The sequence below is a fragment of the Thamnophis elegans genome, chromosome Z (assembly GCF_009769535.1).
Source record: "Thamnophis elegans isolate rThaEle1 chromosome Z, rThaEle1.pri, whole genome shotgun sequence".
Classification (NCBI taxonomy): Eukaryota; Metazoa; Chordata; class Lepidosauria; order Squamata; family Colubridae; genus Thamnophis; species Thamnophis elegans.
In genome coordinates, this window is record NC_045558.1 from 26,244,281 (window position 1) to 26,268,308 (window position 24,028).

Consider the following 24,028-nt stretch of genomic DNA (forward strand, 5'->3'; position numbering starts at 1 on the left):
TGATCTTTTGGGCCAAATGTCATTGGGAAAATACTCGGTTCCTTCCGTTTGGATATATTTTCTATCTCAAACTCCACACTTCCACCATACTAATCCTGCTCCTCCACTTTTCTACTAGTGTGGGAGAGGCAGGAAATGACTTAAAAACAAAAACAGGGAACACTGCCTTAGAGGCAGGATTAGGCATTGAATGGAAAATAATTGGGATGGGAGAAAACCCGAAGCAAAAAGGAAGTAACCATGTGTCCATTACATACTTTAAAGGCAGAGGAGGAAACCCAGCTTAGTTAATTGACCTTTGCGCTAAACAAAAATAAAATATAAAATAAATCCAAGGTCTTTGGGAATGAATTCAATCATTTTGGGCGAATTACTTTCTACCAGGTTCACCGTTTGCTTCTTGGGGCTAGAAGAGGTGAAATTTGAGGAAGGTAGCAGATTCCAGCAATTCCATATTTGGTTTTAAAAAAAAATTCTCCAACAGATACAGGGATGAAGGAGGCTGAAAAATGGGCAGAAAGGAGTAAGATCTCTTGACTCAGATGAAGGAACATTCACCCTGATCATACCATTGGAGGTTTTTTTCCTCCCTTATTGTTTTTCACTTTTATTAAAAACATCAAAGTCAGGAATTGATAGCCTCCCTTTGTGATAGAAGGAGCACTGTACAAAAAAGTCACAATCCTTTAGGTGATCCATGACTGTCATGGCAGAATTTGCTTCTCAGTAAGACGGTAAGAACTTTTTTTTTTCGCTTTTAACAACCAATGTTGGTTGTTTTAATTTGTAAAAATACCAAATGCAGTTGTCAGAATAACAGTTGGAAGGGACCTGGAAGGGTCTTCTAATCCAACTTCCTACTCAAGCAGAAGACCCTTTGCCATTTCAGACAAGTGGTTGTCCAATCTTTTCTTTAAAACCTCCTGTGTCAGAGCACCCACGACTTCTGATTCCACTGATTAATCATTCTGTCAGAAAATTTCTCCTCAGGTCTAGGTTAGTTCTCCCTTTGATTAATTTCCATCCATTGCTTCTTGACCTGCTTTCAGCTGCTTTGGAGAATAGTTGACCCCCCCCTTCTTTGATGGAGCCCCTTAGATATTGGAACATTGCTTACAATTCTAAAACTATGAAACAATTAAACGTGTTCCCTGAAATTAAGACCTATCCTGAAAATAAGCCCTAGTTAAGACCACGCCCACCCCATCCCACTTGTACGAAGTGAGACAAGGGACATACGTAAAAATCAAGCTAGGGCAGGTTTTGGGGTGGAGCTTCCCCATGCATTCAACACCTCAACACCTCTTGTGCTGCTGCTTGCGGGCACTCACAGCTAGATGCCACATGGTGTATCATGCCTGTGGCACTGCTCAAGGCAGGACGCCATTTGGGATATTGGGCTGGTTCCGCTGCTCACGGCAGGATGCCACATGGTTTGTCGTGATGGTACACTGCTTGCAGGCCACATGGTACACCATTGCTGGTGCCATCACTTACTTGTACATCAGTACACCTGGCACATCAGGTGGCGCCGCCCACTGCAGGTCACGTAAGGCCAGTGCTGCCTCTCATGTTGGGTGGTGACATGGAACATCTTACCAGTGTCACTGCTTGTACTGGAAATTGCACAATTCACCACACAGCCTCCTGCCGCTTATGGCAGCAGTGGCATGATGTGCCACATGGACTTCTGCAGTGAGTGGCAGCACTAGCAAGATATACCTGCTGTTCGCAGCAGCAGTGGCATGACAAACCATGTGGTGTTCTACTATGGGCAGCAACACTTGCGTGAAGCGTCAAGTGGCCTGCTGTTAGTGGCGGCACCAGCGTGATGTGCCATGTGATCTCCTGGAGTGAGTAGCGGCACCAGTGTGATGTGCCACAGTCTGCCACAAGCCATGGCACAGGCACAATATCTGTTGCCTCCTGCTGTGAAGGGCGGCACTGGTGCAATATTTCATGCAGCTTCCTATTATGAGCAGAGGCACCGGCGTGAAGCACCCCATGGAGTCCAGCAATGAGCGGCTGCATCTACAGAAGCCAAGCTGAGCATGGGGTGTGGGTGTGGGAGGCCTGGCTGCAGCAGTCCTAAGGTAAGAGGATGTGGACCGTAAGTGGTGGCATTGTTGTGACAAGCCATGGTGTCCTGCCGCAAGTGGCTGCACCAGCATGACATGCCACGTGGCCTCCTGCAGTGAGCAACAGCATCGATGTGATGTACTTTAAATGTGATCAACCAGCACATTGAATTTCACCAGTGTTTTGGGTCATTAAAAAGGATTTTTCATATCCATTCTGTCTGGATTGTTCAATCATGTTCAATTCTGACCTTTTGCTTTTGATACTGAGTGCAAGTTGCCTTGCATCATCTCTCTACTACTGGCATCAATACTCACACATTATTTCTATAGTGTGAAGTTTAGCAATTCTCCCTTTATTTTCCCTGGAAAAGTTATTTTATAAATGCTACTCTAATTACCAGATGAATATTTTAAAATGTTTTCCAAAATACTTATCATGTACACGTCTAAAATCTCAAATAGAAAATATTTGTCAGAAAGCTTTATTAAATTGATGGTTGTAGTTTGCACTCAGTTGTAAGAACAACACACCAAGTACATAAACAAGTTGGCAAAACTATAAACTAGAGCAGATGACAATGCCTCTTCATGATCATGAGACTGGTTACACAAGCTATCAAACTGAACTGGCCCTTCAATGTTTCAATAGCCATAGCCAACCACATGCCGGACCGTCTAGCCATATGATCTCTGAATTTCCAGAGCAAAACAAACACATACGAGGACGGCAGTGTGAAGGATATTTAGGAACAATGACACTTTTTAAAATGTTATATATCTTAGCTAAGAAAAATCTGTGAGTCTTTTATTGAAACAAATAACTCCCCCACCTACTCAAATACTCTTTAGAAGGCACTGTCATCTGAGAAGGCCCATACTGGATTAGCAGTTGTTAGTTACAATATGAACCCCCCCAAGTCTATTATTATTAGCAAAGTAATACCTTTTTCATAGTAAAATGCATTTCTCCCCCTTAGAAATTAAGTGGGAAGTCTAACAAGGGTGTAAAGGAAAGGATTCAGAGTCAGCGCAATGAAGGGATTTCTGGAAAATGAAAAAAAAAAAAACTCTAGAAGATAAAAACTATTCCCCCCCCAAAAAAAAAAGCATTTTCTTTATAATGGCAAGGAATGTTTCTGACTTGCTAATTATAATGAATAATTTTATGAAAAATCAGTATTAGTACATTAAAGTTTTATTTAAAAAAACAAGGCCACAGATTGACAATTACACTTTTACTTGAAATTATAGAGGGCCCAAAGGTTACTGTTATTTAGCCAGTTATATTTCTTGTTCTCAAAATTCTCAGCAAGCCTCAGATGATTGGAATCGCATTCATCACCAAAATGAAAGATGCCTCTAGGCAGTTCATCTTGTCTACTTAAGGGAATGGGAAGCTGGCTTTGTGGGACATGAAAGTATGAACTGAAATAAAGGCTGTACCAAAAAATAGCAGTAATGAAGCTTTGCTGCCATGTGGTCTCAACAATTAAGCAATTGATGCTTTAGTAAATAATTGTGTTGAAATTCAGTTTTTGATGAAAAAAATACTTGTCAAGATTCCACATATTCAAATTATCATGTTCAGTAAGTAAGAAAATAACCCACTTAGTATTAAACTTTTTTTTTAATTTTACCTTTGCTATCTAATAAACACACTATACTACATAAATAACAGATTACTCATGCATATTAACATGTATAGTAGTGTATAGGTATGTTTATTAATACATATTGAGAAGAGGTATTTGGCAATAATAATATGAACAAAAATCACAGCGCTTTTTTGCAGTTAGGCTTTTATATATCCTTTATACAACTCAGGATATTAATATGCTATTTTATTTAAACCCTCCTTTGACTAATAGGTAAGCTTTAAGAATTGTATAACATCCAATAAATAGTATTTATCATTTATTCACCAGCCATACTATTATCATTTTTGCTTCATTTTCAAAAAAAGCTACATAGATAAAGAGTCAGATTTTCAGAGAAAAGCAGCAGAGATGTCATCATCTAAGCATAGTTAGTGCAAATATCAATCTATTCCCCAAACTATGATATTCTAGTACAGGCCACAACCCATTAGATGAGTTTCCTGGCAGAAAGCCTTCTGAAATAAGAACAATATAATAGTACTACCTGATATTTTTATAGTTCTTTATATTTCAGTGAGGCTTGGACATTGGGTCTCCCAAAACAGGTTGTACCCTAAGGCAGTATAATTCAAAGAAACTATATGACTGAACAAGCATGAAACAAATGAATACTATGATATTTAAGACAAACTTAATCCACTGTGCTGATACTGCCAAATAGCAGCTCACTTCCTTCTCCTTTCTGGCTGAATGAGCAGGCTTATGGATGCAAACTCACATTTTACCTATTCTATTATGGCCAAATAGGAATTAGTTTTAATACAAATCAAGTCTTTTTTCTTTAAAAAAAATACTAACATTGAAAAAGTGTTCATTTACAATCTCTCAGTGATATCAGTGTATAGTCGCAAAGTAAAGTAAGTTTGTTTTAGATACAGTCAACTGCATATCTCACATTCATTCAAAATATTGGATGAATACAAAGTCTCTTCTTAACATCAGTTTAATGAAGGGGATCGATCTGAGGTCCAAAGCAGTTCTATATAGGGCCATTTGGTCTGCAAACAGCGCTTGATTGGTGTATCATCAGTTTGCAGCATTGGGTCTTCAAAGCCCATAATTACTGCTGTGCCTTCAACATACATGACCTGTCAAAATAGAATTATCATATATTTAATCCTATGTAAATTTAAATAATAAATCCAGCTGCAAATGAATGTTACCAGAAACAGCCATTTTACACATATAAGATATTTCAAGAGCCAAAGTATTGCTACAATATATTTAGCAAAATTAAAAGATGTTTAGAACTCATTGAATGAGTTCTATTAATCAGAAACAAATTGCTGACCAGCTACATCTTTCAAGTGCGTGCTTTTGAATTTGATTAGCCCCAAGTATCAAAATGGGTGCATCTTCTCATCTCATATAGCAATGGAAAACAATCCATGGTATATATGTATATTTTTGCAACTCCTGAAGTACCCAAGAAGCCCTGCCAATTTGGTTCTTCTCATTGTCACTAGTTAGAGCCAACAGGCTATCTCCCCACACCCCCCACACCCCATTTTCATATGTACATTGGGGATTATCTGTTGCAATGTTGGCTAAAATCTACTGCTCTCCTTTTCTAAGGAAGTGGCAATCCCAACAATATTACAAGACATTCTCATACCTTTTCATTACAGTTAGACTGCTTCAATCCATTGTAGTGATACACAGCAAATGATTCTTGAACCTTTGGATCCTAAGAAGCAGCATAAGGCAAATCAATCTCAGATCATATACTAACACCATGTTGGAGAGTTCTGTCATTATTTTGCATTTATACAGTTTTTATTGCTTTTTACTACAAAGATAATAATGGGAGCTGGTTTGGTTAGTGATTGAGACATCAGGTTAGGAGAAGGATACAGTGAGTTCTAGTCTTTCCAGCTGGATGACATTGGGCCAAGCACTTTTGCTCAGCCCAACCTCATAGGGCTGGTTTGTGGAAAAAATAGATGGTGTGTTAGATATGTTCATCACTTTGAATTATTTGACAAAATAATAAAGATGGGATATAAACAAACAAACAAATACAGATAGTCCTAGATTTCAAGGACAGTTCTGACCTTTAAGGGCAATCTCACAATTGAGACCAGAATATATATTGTTAAGCAAGGGGCTTGTTAATGAGTTGTGCTCAATTTTATGATCTTTTTTGCCATGGTTGCTAAGCAAATTACTGCAGTTAAGTGAATCATGTATTCATTTAGGAAATTTGGCTTTCCCAATTGACTTTGCTTGTTAGAAGTCAACTGGAAAGGTTACAAATAGCAATCATATGACCCTGTGACATTGCAACCATTATTAATACATGCTGACTGCCAAGAACCCAAATTGTGTTCACATGATCGTGGTAATGCTGTGTTGGTTAGTAAGTGTGAGAACCAGTGGTAAGTCACTCTTTTCAGTGTGGTTGTAACTTTGAATGGTGACTAAATGAATGGTTGTAAGTCAAGGACTACCTGTAAATGTACTTCCAATGATTTATAGTAAATTAAGATTGTAATACTATGACGTTTTCACTGTGGAAGGAAAAAAGAAGATGACCAGCAGTGATGTGTATGACTCAGTGAAAGGACAGTTGAGGGAACCATTGGGAGACTTGACAGAATAAATCATCATGGCTAAAATCCAGGATTGTCTAGAAATTCATCCAAAGAGCTAAAGAATTACAATAAGTCTCTGCATTAGCACTGGCTCTATTGAGATTTACACAATATTTATGAACAAACGTTCCATCATAGGAACACAGAAATATGGTATTACCTGTTCAGGAAAAAATTCTTGAAGAAAGGGACCTAGTAAGATGATTCCTAGTCCTTCTGGATCTAATTTTGTTTTCATGAGATTTACACTGTTACAATGAAACACACAAAATATGGCACTTTCATATTTTTGCATGACTAAAATACTTTTAAATGCCAAAAACAATCAAATAGTTGTATTTAGAATCTGAATAGCAAATGCAAAGGAATGGCATTTGGTTGCCAAAATAAGGTTATTTATAAATCTATTTAAAATCAAAGCAACAGCAATAATACAGACTCCACACTTTATTAGGTAAAGTTTTTTTTAAAAAAAGATTGCTGTCTAACTTCTGGGATTATACTTGAGAAGACTATACAATTACTGCAAATATTTCACAGCACTAACTCATCAATCGATTTTCCAAATGTCTTGCAGAAGCCAGCCCTGATTTTATTATTTATTAGGATACAGCAAGAAAATTCAATATGCAAACTGTAGCAGCATTAAGCATCTCATCGAGCACACATTTAACACAATCAAGATAGCCTGTTCAAACATTATAATTTGGGTTAAAATGAAACCAAGCCACATTTAGGACCAAGAATCTCCCTTATGTAACTAATATACTTCTGATTTCATAGTTTCAGGCACATGGATAGAACCTATGCCCCTATCCCTTTCTCTCTGTAGACTACATCTGAATTCTGTTCATGAATGTGGTGATACGAAGTTTCATAACCATAAATGGAAATTATCAGTATATGTGTGCTTTTATTTTAAACCCAAGAAAGGCTAAAGCATCTTTCAAAACTAAAATATGAAAAGGACAGATTTTATTGACTTTTAATACTGTATTATAGAAGAAATTCACCTTCCATATTACCAAATCTTACCCCCCAAAAAATATACCATGGTGATTTGATATCATAACTGTAGGCAATTTATACTTACTAATCAGGATCTGATACAAGATCCAGGGCCTTCATTACATCTTCTAGAAGAGGATCTGGTATAAAGCCATTATCTGAAAAAAAAAGTACTTTAATTAACATTCCAGCATGTTTTTGATGACTGATTAGCACTGATAAGTATAAGTATAATATTTATTATCATTGTACTTAAATACAACAAAATTGGTCTTAACCTCACTGGTGCAAAACTATAACAGAAATGCAAAAAGAAAGAAAAAGAAAAAAAACTAGCGTGTGCATGGAGTGATTGTGGTTGTATTTAAAAGTCTCCAGCCCAAGGATAGAAACTTTAAAAGATTAAATCTTTAAACCCGTTTGTTTGGCTGGCTATACTTTGATGTCTTCTGCCTGATGGTAGAAGTGCAGAGACACTGACCAGGGTGTGAATCATCTCTGAGTATCTTCCTTAGTCTGCTAAAGCAGCGAGACCTGGCGATGTCATCCAGTGATGTCAGAGGGCAACCAATGGTTTCTTGTGCCAAATTGATCCGTAATCGAACTAGCAAACCAGCTCTGAATCCCCGCTTCTGCTTTCGCTCTCTTCGCCACCTGCTAGGCCTAACAACGATACATGGATAGCCTGGCAGTCTTACTATGTCACTCAGTATATTATGAGACTGCTGGAAGTCGCTGGTAATATCTAGTCGACTAGAAGATCCAATCTTTAATAACTCCTTGTGAGTATAGACTAGTTTTTGCTTAACTCTACTGTGGCACCAGGAGCTCAAAGCCGCAGCGTCTAAGCGCACCGCCATCTTGGAGGAAAATACTTTTTTGATACTTTTTGAGTGGGAACAAGTCAACATTTATTCAGATATGGGTGTGAAAGGCAGTCTCATTAAGATGCTCTCATACAGGAAGGTGTCATTTGGGGAAATTTTTTACTTTTCTAGTACTCTAGGCCGGGAAACCATGTCTATTTATTTGTCATAATCACTGGCGTAACACCTTGAAATGATGGAGCTTTTTAGCCTAAAACCATAAATTGACATCTATGTATTCATAGATGCAGAGAATCAGAAATAGTTGAATGCAGCTGAAGGATACAGAGTTCTACTGGGTCCTGTAAAAGTGGAGACCACCTAAATTGGGGTACTTCTTATGTGCCTCTCCTCTGATCTCCCTGTTGTCCAAACATTTTGCTCTGCTCTACCAATTATGGATGTTCCTGCCTTCCTTCCTGACCAAGCAATCAACAGATGAAAAGCAGGGCAGGATGTATGAATGATAATGGCAGATGATAACTATCATTGAAGCTACACTGTCTTCCTGTAATTTTGGTGTCCATATTCCACTGTACAGCCTCTGTCCAAGGCTTGCTAGCTTATCCAGAATGTCAAAATCAAACACTTTGATTTTGAACTTTCACCAAGCTTCTGACAAAATGTTTACATGGTTCTCTTGAGTAAGCTTAGTAGCTGTGAGTCAAGCCACCTCACAGATGAGTAACAAATTAAAGGTCAGTAAACTGGAATAAATGGGCACTGTGACATTACTGAGGTAAAAAAGATTACCAGGGCAACTACGGTTTCCTTGTTCTGTTATTTATTCTAAAATGAGGCAATTTCTATAGCAAAAAGTACAGGAATTCAGTAAAATAGACTTTCGAAATTAAAACAGTAAATTTATTTTATTTACTTAATATTTTAGTTCACATTCTATAGCTATGCAAGAATCTGTCTGCATTGTTAATCTATAGCTATGCGGGGGGGGAGACAAACCTGGTGTTCCTTTCACTGGCCCTGATCTCAGTTCCACAGCAGCAATTACTTAACATGGTAAGTTATATTTAAGGCCTGGATAAATAGTAGCCAATAACACAGAAAATATGGATATAACATTAAAAAAAATTCCAGGCATTTTATATTACCTGTGAGAGATAACTTTACCGATGACATTTATTTCATTTTCACTTCAACCAATATATGTAGGAAGAAACTCAGGCTTATCTTCCTGATAGGCAACTGAAATGGCCTCTAGATTACTTACCCTCAGGGTCATATGTTTGAAACACGCGCCTGGCCTGCTCTGAAGGCGCTTCAGGAGCAACAAGACCCACATCCTGGGGGAAAAAATCCATAAAATTTAATTGAATCTCACTGTTGTAGCTATAAGGAAAATGTTTTATAAAGGAAACATAACTTTCTAGGAGAAACCATTAGAAAAAGTCTGACAAATCTGTGTTTTTACCTCAAAAATATAGCATGAGATCTTTACATAAACGATCTAGATTTAGATAAAAAGGAACTTTAGAATTGAAAGATCATTCAGCTACTACACCAAACAGTGCTTGAAGAAACTTCAAAAAAAATATTCTATAGCCTCCTATACCTATAAACATACTGAAAAATAGCAAGCAAATGCGGTTTTGCTTGCTGTTTATATACAGCAGCTTGCCCTGCTTGTGTTGATGGCAATGTGTCTTCTTCCTACATAGCTCTCTGATTAGGTATTATTTCTGCCCTGATTTCTTCCCTGATGCTCTGAGAAAAATATTTCCATTGGATATTAAAGCTCTTGCTATAACACAAGTGAAAGAATTAGCTTTACAAAATTTCTCTTATATTTGTTACATAAAATTTTTGTTCTCCATCATTATAATTGAATAAAGCATAATTTTTATTGCAAAGTACTGAAAAGCAAACTATTCATTCACTCTAAGCAACAGTAATATTTATTGACATGTAAACTTTCCCCATATGTATTTACTTTATTTTCCAAATCTCCAAACCTCCTGCCAAACACAAGCACCCAGGTTATGCGTATTATCAAAATGCATCCTAAATTCTTTATTTTTCAAGGAAGAAATCTTATTTGTTGTTTTCCAAATTATTTTCAAAGCATACCATAACACAAAGATAGGACATATAGTGTTTCATTCTTTAAATCATATTATTATTCTTACTGTCCATTTTGCTGCCATTTAAATCTAGTTTTCCTTGATAATATAGGTTTATTTTAGGAACTCATGTTTACCCTGGAAGGCAAACACACATAGTCCATTAGTATATTTTAATGAGCATTTTTCAGCTGTTTTCATTCTTACAAATCAAAAACAGCACACACAAACCCTACAGCAACAGAACTGCTGATAGAATTTCCTGGATTCTGTTTTAACAAACCATTTTTAAAAAAACTTCCTAAATTCTGTTAATCTAAAAATAGGATGAAGCTATACACATTTACTATACAGTACTAATCAGAAAACCATTTCATATACGCTATACAGGTGTTAATCCTTTTTGGAGAAGATACTATTCAGCCCAGGAAAAACAAAATGTTTAAAATTCTGTTAATAGCTTTTAGTGCTATAATTAATTCAGGTTAGTATGGGCAAGATAGGAGAATAGTGACAGAAATGTGTTCAAAAAGTTCTATACAGCTTGAAAGCTTTTCAAATATCTCTGAAATATACTACAAGTCATAAGATTGAAAAAAACCCCACTTAAATTTAAACTTGTTATACTAATTCAGTATAATTTAAGGCTATACTGAGTTGAGGCATGCCAAACAACCTCAGTCATTTAGATCAAAGAAGTTGCTATATATAACGAGAACTTTTCAAGTTTCTTCTTAGTGAAGAAAACTTTTTTAAAAAAAAAAAATGGACTTAATTTCATCTTCTATTTATTTCAATTTTATAGCCCTATATTGGCGTAAGCAACTTCACTTAAATATATCCAGCAATTAACTGCTTTTCATATAAGTATTTGATAATTATATTCACACTGTGCTCAAAGCACAATAGCTAACTGAAATTATGACCACAGTGATATAAATTAAATTATTCTTTAATCCTATGACTAATTTATAGTATACAATTAACATTCAGATTGTTTTAAAGTAATGTATCAGAATTGGATTTAATATTATATTACTATATTGAATATGTTAATATGCCACAGCATAAACAAAATAGTTTAATCTGAAATTATGTGTAATAATCTAAACTGTTTGCATAATTTGTGTATTTCTTTTCTCACAGGTACCAATGTATATTACAAAATATTCAATTAAAAATAACATCCAGAACAACTAAATGAAACCCAAGACTAAGATTTCAAAATATTCTTACATTGTCTTCTTAAAACTAGTCTCTTATTAGGGAGTAATAAAACATTGTATATATTGGTGTACACATTTCAACACAAAGAGACAATGAAGAAAATCAAAGACTCGTTTCTTACCACTTCAAAAGACAACATGAAATGAATTTGCAAGGTTATTTAATTGCACTTGTAAAGAATGAAACGAAATGCTGTATACAAGAATATATGCAACGTAGGTGGGCAGTCAACAGCTGTCAAATACATTACTCTCTACAGGATGATCAAATAGTTAACAGGCGACAAACAGACTTGTAAATTTTTGTCATCCATATAATTGTACCAGTATTCACCAAGTCTCAACATTTCTTCTCTACATATATTAAGATGCTTTGAAGTCAGCTGTAAAGCATATAGCAGATAAATTCAACTAAATGTGAAAAGATGAGTAACTTGTTTTGAAGAATACAACAAATTCATACTAGTTTTTAACTAGATTTTTAAATATATACTTTCAATTTTTGGGATCTTGAATACAAAGAATAATGTGTTTATAAAGAACAGAATAGGACAGTACTGCTTTCATTTCTCAAGTGGTAAAAAATAAAATACTGGTAGTTTGCATCACATCCTCCTTTACTCCTTTTTTCAATAGCTTAATTCTTATTTGTTCATATTTAAAATGATACAGTTTTATGGTCACAACATTTCATATTATATATTCAGATGTAGTCAATCTTGATTTGCCTTCAATAAAAAATCACTGTTTATGAAACTTTCTGAAAATATTGTAGTTCATATACTATAGTATCTACACTTATTTAAAATATAAAAGATTTTGCAATTATTTCATTTAGAAGTAAACTGCTAAAACCTTGAAAAGGAAGTAGATAGAAACGATTTTTCTTCCAAATAAAAAATGAATTCAACTCACTAGGTGTATAAACAATTCTATTTTCGTGGTCCACAGTTAGTCATGAGGAGTAAAACCTTTCAGATTATCATATTTAATATCTATACACAGTAAGATATATTATATTATATTATATTATATTATATTATATTATATATATATATATATATATATATATATATATATATATATATATATATATATATATATATATATATATATATATATATATGTTTTCTGAGGTTTTCGCGGGTGTTAGTATGTAGGTCTCTAGTTGTTCGGGTTTTCTCCCGCGTAGAATTGGAGATGTCTTGGCGACGTTTCGACAAAGTCACATTCGTCATCTTCAGGCTGCTGCTGACTACTTCAAGTTTGGTGTTTCCAGGAGTAGTGTGGGATCTTGGCTGTTTGTTCCTTATAACTGCTGGTAGGGGATTAAATTTTAACTGCCAGTAGGGGATTAAGTATTAACTGCCAGTAGGGGATTAAAACTGATTGAATGGGGGCTTGGGTGTGTCTTGATTAGGTGGAAGTGTGTCATTATTTGGTGGAGGGGTGTTCTGTTCTGATTGTTTGGGGGGTTGTGTTTCCTGTGAGGGTAGGAGGGGTTTTGAAGAGGCTGATTGCTAAAGACTGCTAAAGCACAATCAGCCTCTTCAAAACCCCTCCTACCCTCCTACCCTCACAGGAAACACAACCCCCCAAACAATCAGAACAGAACACCCCTCCACCAAATAATGACACACTTCCACCTAATCAAGACACACCCAAGCCCCCATTCAATCAGTTTTAATCCCCTACTGGCAGTTAAAACTTAATCCCCTACTGGCAGTTAAAATTTAATCCCCTACCAGCAGTTATAAGGAACAAACAGCCAAGATCCCACACTACTCCTGGAAACACCAAACCTGAAGTAGTCAGCAGCAGCCTGAAGATGACGAATGTGACTTCATCGAAACGTCGCCAAGACATCTCCAATTCTACGCGGGAGAAAACCCGAACAACTAGAGACCTACATATATATATATATATGTGTGTGTGTGTGTGTGTGTGTGTGTGTGCGCGCGCGCGCACGCATACGTACACACACACGTACACACACACATATATACATACATATATACATATATACACATACACACACATACATATATATATATATATATATATGCTACATTCAGCAATACAGAAATGGCATAACTTTGCTTACTGATATAATTCTGCCTCACAGGAATATATCTTAATAAAGAGACTATAATGCAGTTTAAAGCTTGGTTTTGATCATGAACACTTATATCATTAATGCTCAAGATAAAATAAGATTCTTTAGTCTTTCTGGAAATTCATTACTTTTACTTAATATTTTCCTCATTAAAGTTTCTTGAACTCCCTTATGTGATGCTTCTGTTATTTTTAATTTTCTGCTCTTTATTTTTATCTTTTTTAAAAAAAAAACACCCAGTTACTGCAAATTTGACGGCAGCTGAATAATGAAAGATTTAATTCAAGTTTGGAATAATGCTGAAGTGAAGCAAATTTCACCTCTTCAGCTCATCAAAAACCAATTCAATATAAGCAATGGCAGAGCCATTTCTTTTTTTGATGAGTGGTTCTGGATTAAATCAGAACAATCCTTTATTTGCAGCACTGAAAAATCACAGATTACAATACATGTAATACAATACATAACTTTCTAAAAATAGCCATGTATGGATTTGTTGTTTCTGAAAAAATATTAAAGGGGTTTTGTTTCTCTGCCATACCAAACAATCAAGAAAGTTTTGAAGATATTTCAATCATAACAAGCCACATGTTTAAAACATTTTTAAGTTCAATAGATTTAGAGAAATATCTTTCATTTAACTTTCAATATTACCAATCTGTTTTGCAAACACTATTGTATGGAAAAACTATTATACTTTAAGAAAAACTCAAAAAATATTATTTGGCCCTAAACATTGAAATAAAAAAGGAAGGAATCCTACCTTGGCAAAAAAGACTGTAAGATGAGTTTCACTGCCAAGTATCCAAATAGGGAATTTTGGAGACTTCAAGTAGGATCCAACCTAAGAAAAACAAGAACATTAAAGCAAAACAAAACAAAACAAAAAAGAATTAGCACATTTCTAATGGAGCAGATAATGCATACTTCTGCTTCAAAATATTGTTGGGTAAACAAGACTCAGAGTACTCTTAAGGAAAAGAAGTCTATATCTGGACTTCTGGACATCTAACTATGACTTAAATTGCATTCCAAGATAAAGTATCATAGATCAGGGGTGAGAACCAGTTGTTATTTAACTTCTCTACCAAAATAAGAAAATATAAAATGGAAATTCAGTATGGCATTTGGTAAAGGTATTAATTTATAACAGTAAGATTCAGATTAAGGTCTGATCATGAAAAACATTAGATAATTTTTAGCCAGACTTTCTCATAGAGCCTTATGTAGCTATCAAAAGTGTTGCTGTGAGGTTAAAGTGAGGTGAGATATGTCAAGCTGATGGAGTTATTTGTATTGGAATGAAAAAAGATGTTTCAGAACATAGTGAGATGCTTGTATAATACTTTTCAGCAACTGCTTCAGCAACAGTTTTTCCTGGATCATGCAGCAACCTTCCACAGCTGTAATACAATCTTAGGAAAGGACATGTTTGGTTTAAGAGTTGCCAGCAGATGTTACTTGTATTCCTACATGTGTTCAGAAACACATTTTCTGCTCTGTATTCTAAGCATCACATAGACCTAATAAATGTTAATGCCTAACTCCTGATATAATAAACAGAGTTAAGCATGCAACAAATTGGAAATAATCTGATCTCTTTTAACTTTTACTGTAACAGTGAATGATTCTTTTAAAGAAGAAAGTTGTAAAAACTGTCTGTTTGTCTATCTATCATCTATCTCAATATCTAACTCTAATTTTATAGCACAGTTATCATTCATGCTTACATGCCCTACCCAAATACTACAAAAAGTCCATATATAGCATTGTATTAATTTGTTCAATGTAGAAATAAATGAGATGTTGGTATAAATATAATAAATGAATATGTTTAAGAGGTGAATTGGTATAATTTGGGGCATTAGATATTGGTATTTCATAGGAAACTACTGAAGTAGCGAAAACAAAGAACCAAATCAAAAACTTAAAAGATACCATCCAGGATCGCAAGTTGATAGTTTATGTAAAAAGTATGTAATTGTCTCTAATATAAGAAATTTAAGATAACACTGGGTAATGCTTTCATTCATTAGATGTAAGTGAATTGTTTTTTCAAGTCATATAATTCATCATGCTTTCACATGACATGTTTTAAAAAGCTTACCTTACAATATCTCAGGGATTCCATAAGAGTCAAAAAACCAACAGCTCCTTGTTTATTAATTCCAAGTAATTCTAAAGAGAGACAAAATTCCTGTATTTGATTATTCAAAGTCTGATTCATAGCTCTTTTTCTTAGTTACACCATGCAATGAAATTTTTGTTCTATATTAACAAAGTGAATGGCAAATAAAAATATATAGAGGGAGTAATACAACTCAAGTAAGTGACATTAAAATAATATTTTTCTATTTTCAGTATTTTTTATGTTTAATGAAGCAAACAAACAAATAGTAACCGAAAAGCATACATCAGCAAAGGACTACACAACTGAAGAATTAGAACAAATTCTTATGAATTGAAGGAACTGCTAGAATACAAAGGAATACAAAGGAAACTAAGCTAAAGAAACTAAAATTGTTGGCTTTAGGCAACATTACAATTTTTGAACACACATATCACATTTATTTTGAGGTAGAACATGTATGCAGGATCTCAGTAAAAAAGCTCATATATCTGACAAAGAAAAATTTAAAAAACTAATAGGGCAAAAGTACTATTTCTCATGGACTGCCCTTCAAAATTGTAACAGAGGACACAGCAATTCTTAATAATAAGAGTCAGAATTTTATATTAGCCATTATAATTTAAAGTTTGTGGGATTAAACAAAGCAAGGATGTAAAATTTCTATTTGAAGATCACTTCAACCAAACCCATAACTGGAGCTGATAGCAATAGAAGGTTTTATTCATTTAACATGTAAAAATTTTCCACACAGTTATTTCAAGCTGTTTCTTTAAAACATAAACCAGTTGTAAGTCTTCTAATAATAATTTGTTTCTAATCAAATTGCAACACATGGCAACATATGCAACATACACATGGTTAAACAAAAAGTGATATGGGGATTAAACTTCAATTCAGACATGATCACAAGACTAAACTCAAGGATAGAATCTGATACATTTTTTAGCAGGACACTGTCACAGCAATTTGATTGCATAAAAACACTTTGAGAGATCCACTTTTAAATTAGCAGTGAAAAACTCATTTGCACACACAGTCATAATGAAACAACACTTCAGTACCATTTGATGATTTTGGAGAAACATTTTTATCTTATTCTAAAAGCTTTATTTTTTTCTTTATGGGCTACTGCCATCTTGTGGATTTAAAAATACTGCACTTATTTATTGACGGGATGTAGGTAATTCTTAATTTATAGCCACAATTAATCCTAAACTTTTAATCATGTCAAGCTATTATGTACCAGATTTAATTTTATGCCTGTTTTATGATCATTAAGTAAATCATAGTCATTAAGTAAATCACATGGCCATACGTCCGAATTTAGCTTATTCAATGGGTGTTCCCCACCCCCCACCCTCCAAAATGGCAAAAAGTCACAAAACATAATCACGTGGACATGGAACACTGCAATTGATTGCAAATGTGAGTCAGTTGCCAAGTGTTCAAAATGTAATCATGTCACCAAGGTGATAGTGAAATAGTTGTAACTTCAAGAATGAATTATAAATAACTTTTTTTAGTACATTGTAATTTCAGCTGTCCATTAAGCATCAGTAATAAGTCAAGGAATATCTGTAGTTTAAAGTCTAATATGCAACAATTGCTGAAAAATGAAAGTGTTGCATCAGATTTTGGCAAGAAAGTAGAATGATTATTTAATGTTATATTTTCCCTTTTAAGATCAAAGATATTTCAAGGCTGTAAGATCAAATTCTTAAAGGATGAATTAACTGCACCTTTAGAAGGAAGGAGCTCAGGGCTCTGTACAATATAGCCTGCAACTATAAGGTGTTTTTATATAGCTCAATTGTTATTTCCATCTAACTTTAGATGATGATAGTTTAAAATATTAGGTCAAACTGAAAAGTCAAGGAATCACCATCAAAAATCTATTCTACCTAAAAAGGCAATATAGCAGATTAGTAAAATTATAATTTTCTATGGTATACAATTTATTTGAAATATTATTGATGTTTAATTCTATTTCTTACATTTTAGGCCTGAAATAAAATCTTATGGGAAAAGAGTTTATCAATAAAACTAGAAAGTTGTGGAAAATAAGCTTGATTGCATACCTGTAGGGATTATCATTTCTGTTTTATTCATTTTAAACAGATCATTCCAATAAAGATACAAGATTAATTCATCTGAATTGCATGCAATTCAAATTCAAAGCAAATAAATACTTTTTAAAAAAATTCAACATTGGCAAATCAAATTCATACTTACTCATTCCTGAGCATTCCCTATCTCCATCCCAGACATTAGATACTGCAAATCCCGTCAGCAGAAGATTAATTAAACTTTGGCTTAAAAGGCAGAAGAAAAGGTTTTTGATAATTGCATTGTTTCTTTTTGCTAAAAAAAGTTTAGATATTTTAAACTCCTCACTCAACTGAATAGTAAAACACAGTATCATGTGCATACACTTTTTTGAATAACCAAGACATTCATTTTAGATTACAAGTTGTAAAAAGTTAACTTTCCATACAATTTTGTAAGAGTTACTTACAATAAGTAATAAATATTACATAAAAAGCCAGTTACACATATTTTTATCGTGATGATTAATTATTACACAATTAATGCTATTTCTAAGCTAGCATTTGTTCCATCACTAGTTTAAGGAAGATAGAAATAACAAAGCTTACCTTCCATGACCATAAACAGGATCTATCAATGGTTCGGATGAATCTTCAATTTCATTTTTTATATTTTCAATGCCCTTAAAAATTATAGGATAATGTCTACATATTTGTACTAAGAAAAATATTTTTCCAATTCTTTAGCATGCATATTAATAGGTTTTAGCTATTCTGAAAGTTAGTTGTGACTGAAAATTCAAACAAGTGCCTTACCTTACAACTTGTTTACTTTTTCATATAATTTAATTGCCATTAGGTATTATCCTATACAATATCCTCTTCTGTTGTGGTATAAAACTAAAAGCCACTAATTCATTCTAGAATCTCTCAAGAAATTCCAGGCTGTATATAGCAAAACCTCCATATTTTTGAGCAAAGATTTAAAATTCAGCATATATATAAGTATTATTAGTCTTTAAAATACAGTGTATTTTATTCTGTTCATCTTAGGAGCAAAAAATACATTATTTAAAAGATCCTTTAATCTTTTAAATAGTCTTCCTCTAACCAACCTATTATAATCATTTCAGAAACAAACCTAAGAGATCTAGCAAAGACCAGAACCTACAGCTACATAAACATCCATACATATACACAGGCATATTTGTACTAGAAGCCTAACTCATATAATTTAATGAAGCTATTTTAGAAGTTCTAAAGTAGAGTTTTAAAAACACACCTTAGTAAGTATCACAGAATATAGAAAAAGGAGCACTCCAAATTTATTTGTCCACATTGTGTGGTGATTCCAGACTGCATCCTTGAAATCAGAAAAGTTGGCATATGAACGCTTGCTAAAGGTTAAAAATAAAAGTCAGTTAGGCATTCAGTACTTGTGATTAATGTAAATGCAATATAACTAAGAACAATTATCTATTGGGAAAATCAGTGGTTGTAGCAGGTATACATTATTAGTGGTATCAATATAGCAGAATAAATCAAAATTTTAGAAAGAAATGTTTAAGGTTTCACATCTGAAAAGATTTGACATGTTATAAAGTAAATGGGTACCTTATTAAAATTTCCACCATGTTTATACAGGTTATGTTTAATGTATGAAAATAGGCATTTTATACAAAGGCTTGGAAATGTATAAAATGCCAAAATGGGATTCTATATAAAGCCAACTTTTCAGAAACATATATATTGTAAATTAATGCATGTATATATGGATTAAATGTATAGGTTGCCCAATTCATGACTTTAGGCAGTATACAGCAGTATACAAATTAAAAACAGATTTGATACAATAACATTTAAAGGCATATTCTTCCTAAACTAGCGTCTGGAAAAACGATCAAGTCTTCATGGTCCATTTAAAGGAGTACACTATCTCAAAGAGCAGGTGTCATGATGGAAAAGGCACATCACCTGGGATCCATAATAATCAGAGCCTACCCACTGGGTCAAAATTTATTCAGTGATCAGGAACAATGGGAGAAAAACAGTCCAGCAGACAACCAGGTGCACACCCTAGCTGAAGGGTTATATAGGTCAAAGTAAATACTTTTAATTGTAGTTGAAAACTTACTGGTAACCATTGTGGCTCACAGCACAGAGGTGTCACAGATAATTATTATTACTATTAAGTTTATTTCTCTGCCTATCTCGTGGATTGAGACTTTAATAATTTTTAAATTTGTAAAGGTGTCAAAACTATTGGACAAAACTAGGTCTGATACAGAAAATTATAGCTCAAAGAGTCTGTACACTTAACACTCCTTTTTCTCTCTATTTTAAAAATTCATGTAAAATATCAAGTGTTATTTCCTACCACTCCTAACAGTGTGTTTCTTTCTGGTTTTAAAGCAGCAGGTTGCATGAGCATAAGCAGGTTTAATCTTGATGTTGAGTCACATGGGATAAAACAATACTAAGCTTATATCTTAAAATGATAATTTTGAATATTTTAAGTGCTGCAACATGTTACTTACTAAATTAATGCATGAAATCGTTCAAAGCCAAATTCTTCCACAGCCAAGGCAGCTATATACAAGAAATACTTTTTAGTACAGACAACCAAAATGGACAGAAACACACAGCAAGCTGGAATACTTTCAAGCTTTTCATAACCCCCCCCACCTTCTTTCAGTACAACTTTTGTTACATTGTACATGCCAGTTTAATGAAATTAAGAGTCAATATTGCCAAGATTACAAAACCACTGAATTTCAACAGCTTTGCAAACTAACCAGAGTCAGTTTGACATGAATTATGAAAACTACTGCAGGAAAATCATCAAGCACAAGTGTAGTTTTTCCTAAAAGGATAACTTAGAATTGGATTTCAGAACAGAATTAGTGTAATTAGTGTTTTATTTTTCTCAAATTGTTTCACTACACCAGCAAACTAGGAGCATGCATCTTTTAAATAAAATATTTTGCACTTTTTAATAACTAACCAAACAGTAAAAAAAAAAATGCTACATTTAGTGCTTTTCCAATTCAAACTTTTTACTAACTTTTCTCACTTTTTGAGAGAGAAATTAAAGGGAGTTTTTCAATGTAACCGATACCTAATCTGTTTAAAGGTTCTAAGTGGAATTTATTGGAATTTACTTACTGAATTTCATATGTAATGAAAATAAGTGATTTATGGTTAGATTAACATAACAGTGCTGTATCTATTATAAATATAAGTACTTATTTAATTAAATTTATTGACCACCATTTTACCACATACCACAAGTAACTGGACAGTTGACAATAAATATCTAAAGAATGATTGTAGATTTTGAATTCTATAAAAAGAATTCTACTTTTGATAAAAGAAACACAGCTGCATGTCAGATAAATATATCAAATAAGAAAAGAAATAAATCTTAATATTAAGCTACTTGGTGGTTAATAAAATATATAATGTGAAGCTTTGTGTAATAAATACATTTGGAACAGCATCTAGGTATAAACAATAAGTCTCAATGCAAAATAGATATATTTATTGCATCTAATAAAATATCAAATCATCAATAGGCTATAAGAATAAGGAATAAGGAAGTTTGAACCAATGAACCTGCATTATTTTAGTCAATGTAAAACAAACAAATCAATTATATAAATTATCGTCATCAATTTCACTGAGCTTGAACACTGAGCAATAGTAAAGAACAGAGAAACAATAGAAAGAGGAACATACTATAGAAATCAAAGTCTTTATTTCTAAACAAGAGAGTTTAATCTCTCTAATCTGATTAATAATTATTTAATAATATGAATAGACAAGATATAAGAAATGAAAAATCTCAATTTTTGTTTTTGCAATTACCAACTCCAATATATTTTACTATCAGAATGAGTTTCATAATTGCATTTTTGTTCCATGAGAAGTGTGTACCAGAACAAGGATAATAACAGCTGCTTTTCAACTAATTCTTTTAAAATGGAAAGAAGCAATAAATCATAAGCATATTCCAGTGATTATAAACAAAGCACTAAATAGGAAAGCTCAGCATTTTTTTCCTTAGCACTTGTTATGTATCATGGAGCAGTATCATTTTACTGACAAATTTATTTTAACACCCTGTCAAAGAAAGCATTATTTAACTTAAATGAGCCTTAATGTGATGGATTGATATAAATGGGTTGCATACATCATCTGTGTTACCAACATTAATGCAAAATCTGTGGTACTCTAATTTACTGTATGACTAAACAGTGGCCTTCTTTACCAAGCTATTTGAGGCACAACTAAACAAAACTATACCCTAATCAGGTGATGTTCCATTTTTCCCCCCAAATAAAATCTGAGTTGTAATGGAATAGCTGCATGCTTAAATTTTCTTTTTCATATTCCTGGGTTAATATAAATCAGTGGCCCCACATATGAAAAGAAAATTAGTAAATGCAGGTACTCCTCAACTTTTGACTGTAATTAAGCTTGGAATTTTGATTGTGAGTTATGATGGTTGTTAAGAAGGTCATCACATGACCCCATCCTATTTTATGTTTTTGTGGCAGTCATTAAATAAATGTCAGATTCATTAACCAAACCCATTTTCTTCCAATGGGCATTTTATGCTGGAAACTAGCAAAAACACCTCTCCAAAATACTGGTCATGTGACCATGAGATGCTGCAAATAGTCATAAATATGAGCCAGTTGCCAAGCATTCATAATGGGAATATAAGATCACACATGGAGGAGAATGTGGCCACTGGAACTCTGTAATCAGACCATAATGGGGATGTCCATTGAAACCTCGACAATAGCTAAGTGACCAATTGCTAAGCAAGGGCTACCTATAATTCATTTAAAGCTTTTACAATCTTATCAAACATTATTCCTTCACTATAAAATGGTTAGCGCTCTTCATGAATCAATCACTTGAAAATAAGAATATATGTTTCATATTCATTCATGTATTTCACCAAAATATACATTTCCGTAGGCTTAAAAGGATAATAAATATTTTACTGGAAAACAAATTACATGGACTGCACAAGTATTAATGATATATTAATGACGATATTCAACTAAGTTTTGGATGAAAAAATTAAAGGACACTACTGTGGGAATTTTTCCACAGCAGCGACTACTCTGAAAACATTCCACCTATATACTCGAGTATAGGCCGACCCGAATATAAGCCGAGGCACCTAATTTTACCACAAAAAACTGGAAAAGTTATTGACTCGAGTATAAGCCTAGGGTGGGAAATGCAGCAGCTACCGGTAAATTTCAAAAATAAAAATAGATACCAATAATGCCATTGCCCATTGAATAACATATACAGCCTGCCTGTGCCCATTGTACAATAGCCATTGTAAAAATTTGCTCTGGATAACAAATTATTATCACACAATACCGGTGTATTCAATGAAATACTTCACTCACCTCATGATGCTGATGTCCCGCTGTGATGATGATGCGCGGGAGCGATGTCCCGCCTCCTATGACACACGGCACAGTGATTCCTATCATTGGATCACTGTACCAGAGGAGGTGGGACATCGCTATGTGGCTGCTTGCCATAACAAGGAGGAGGTGGGACATCGTTGCAGAGCGGCAGGAGGGGGAGGAAGGGGAATCGTAAGACAGCCCTGCATTACATTAGAACGTGAGGAGGGGGGATGGTGCGGTGCGTGCTGCGCGGCAAACTGACACAGAGGGAGGGGAAACTCACAGGGGCGCCGGGCCATTCACGAGCGTCACCCAGCAGCATGGCCCCGCCCCTTTTTCTCCTCCATTTCGGGCAAATTTTTTACTGACTCGAGTATAAACCGAGGCGGCTTTTTTCAGCCCAAAAAGTGGGCTGAAAAACTCGGCTTATACTTGAGTATATACGGTAACCAAAAGTTTTATTTTTGATACCGTTGTACAGGTGGAAACATATTTAGTTCTTCCATTAGGCTAAAACAAAATAAAAAATAAACAAATAGGAAGTACGACAATTTAGCCAGTAAATATTACAATCATACCAAATAGGAACTGGATATATGAAAAATATTTCAAAACTGGAATGAATTTAAACTGAAGTTTCTCATTCTGAATTTACTGGAAGTGGCCCACTTTTGAAACATGCTTCTCTATATTTAATTGATCAGAGTGCTTATGATTAGGGTTTGGAATGCATTGTCTAAGGTTGAAATATTTCAGCTTGAAATGTTTATAAACTTCCAATTAG

At 34.1% G+C, this 24,028-nt stretch overlaps 1 protein-coding gene across 2 annotated transcripts in view; it reads right to left on the minus strand.

The window, feature by feature from the left end:
• Nucleotides 1-3,376: 3,376 nt before the first annotated feature.
• The window catches only part of MINDY3 (MINDY lysine 48 deubiquitinase 3), a 30,174-nt gene continuing 9,522 nt past the window's right edge, over nt 3,377-24,028 (minus strand). For both annotated transcript variants that reach the window (XM_032237527.1, XM_032237526.1), the window contains exons 6-16: nt 20,341-20,392; nt 19,086-19,200; nt 18,413-18,486; nt 17,991-18,070; nt 15,735-15,805; nt 14,391-14,471; nt 9,436-9,508; nt 7,427-7,499; nt 6,494-6,581; nt 5,355-5,426; nt 3,377-4,827 (exon numbers count right to left, since the gene is read on the minus strand). In XM_032237527.1, coding sequence (XP_032093418.1) covers nt 4,678-4,827; nt 5,355-5,426; nt 6,494-6,581; nt 7,427-7,499; nt 9,436-9,508; nt 14,391-14,471; nt 15,735-15,805; nt 17,991-18,070; nt 18,413-18,486; nt 19,086-19,200; nt 20,341-20,392 — 929 coding nt within the window. In that variant the 3' untranslated portion in view covers nt 3,377-4,677. The remainder of the gene's footprint in view (nt 4,828-5,354; nt 5,427-6,493; nt 6,582-7,426; nt 7,500-9,435; nt 9,509-14,390; nt 14,472-15,734; nt 15,806-17,990; nt 18,071-18,412; nt 18,487-19,085; nt 19,201-20,340; nt 20,393-24,028) is intronic.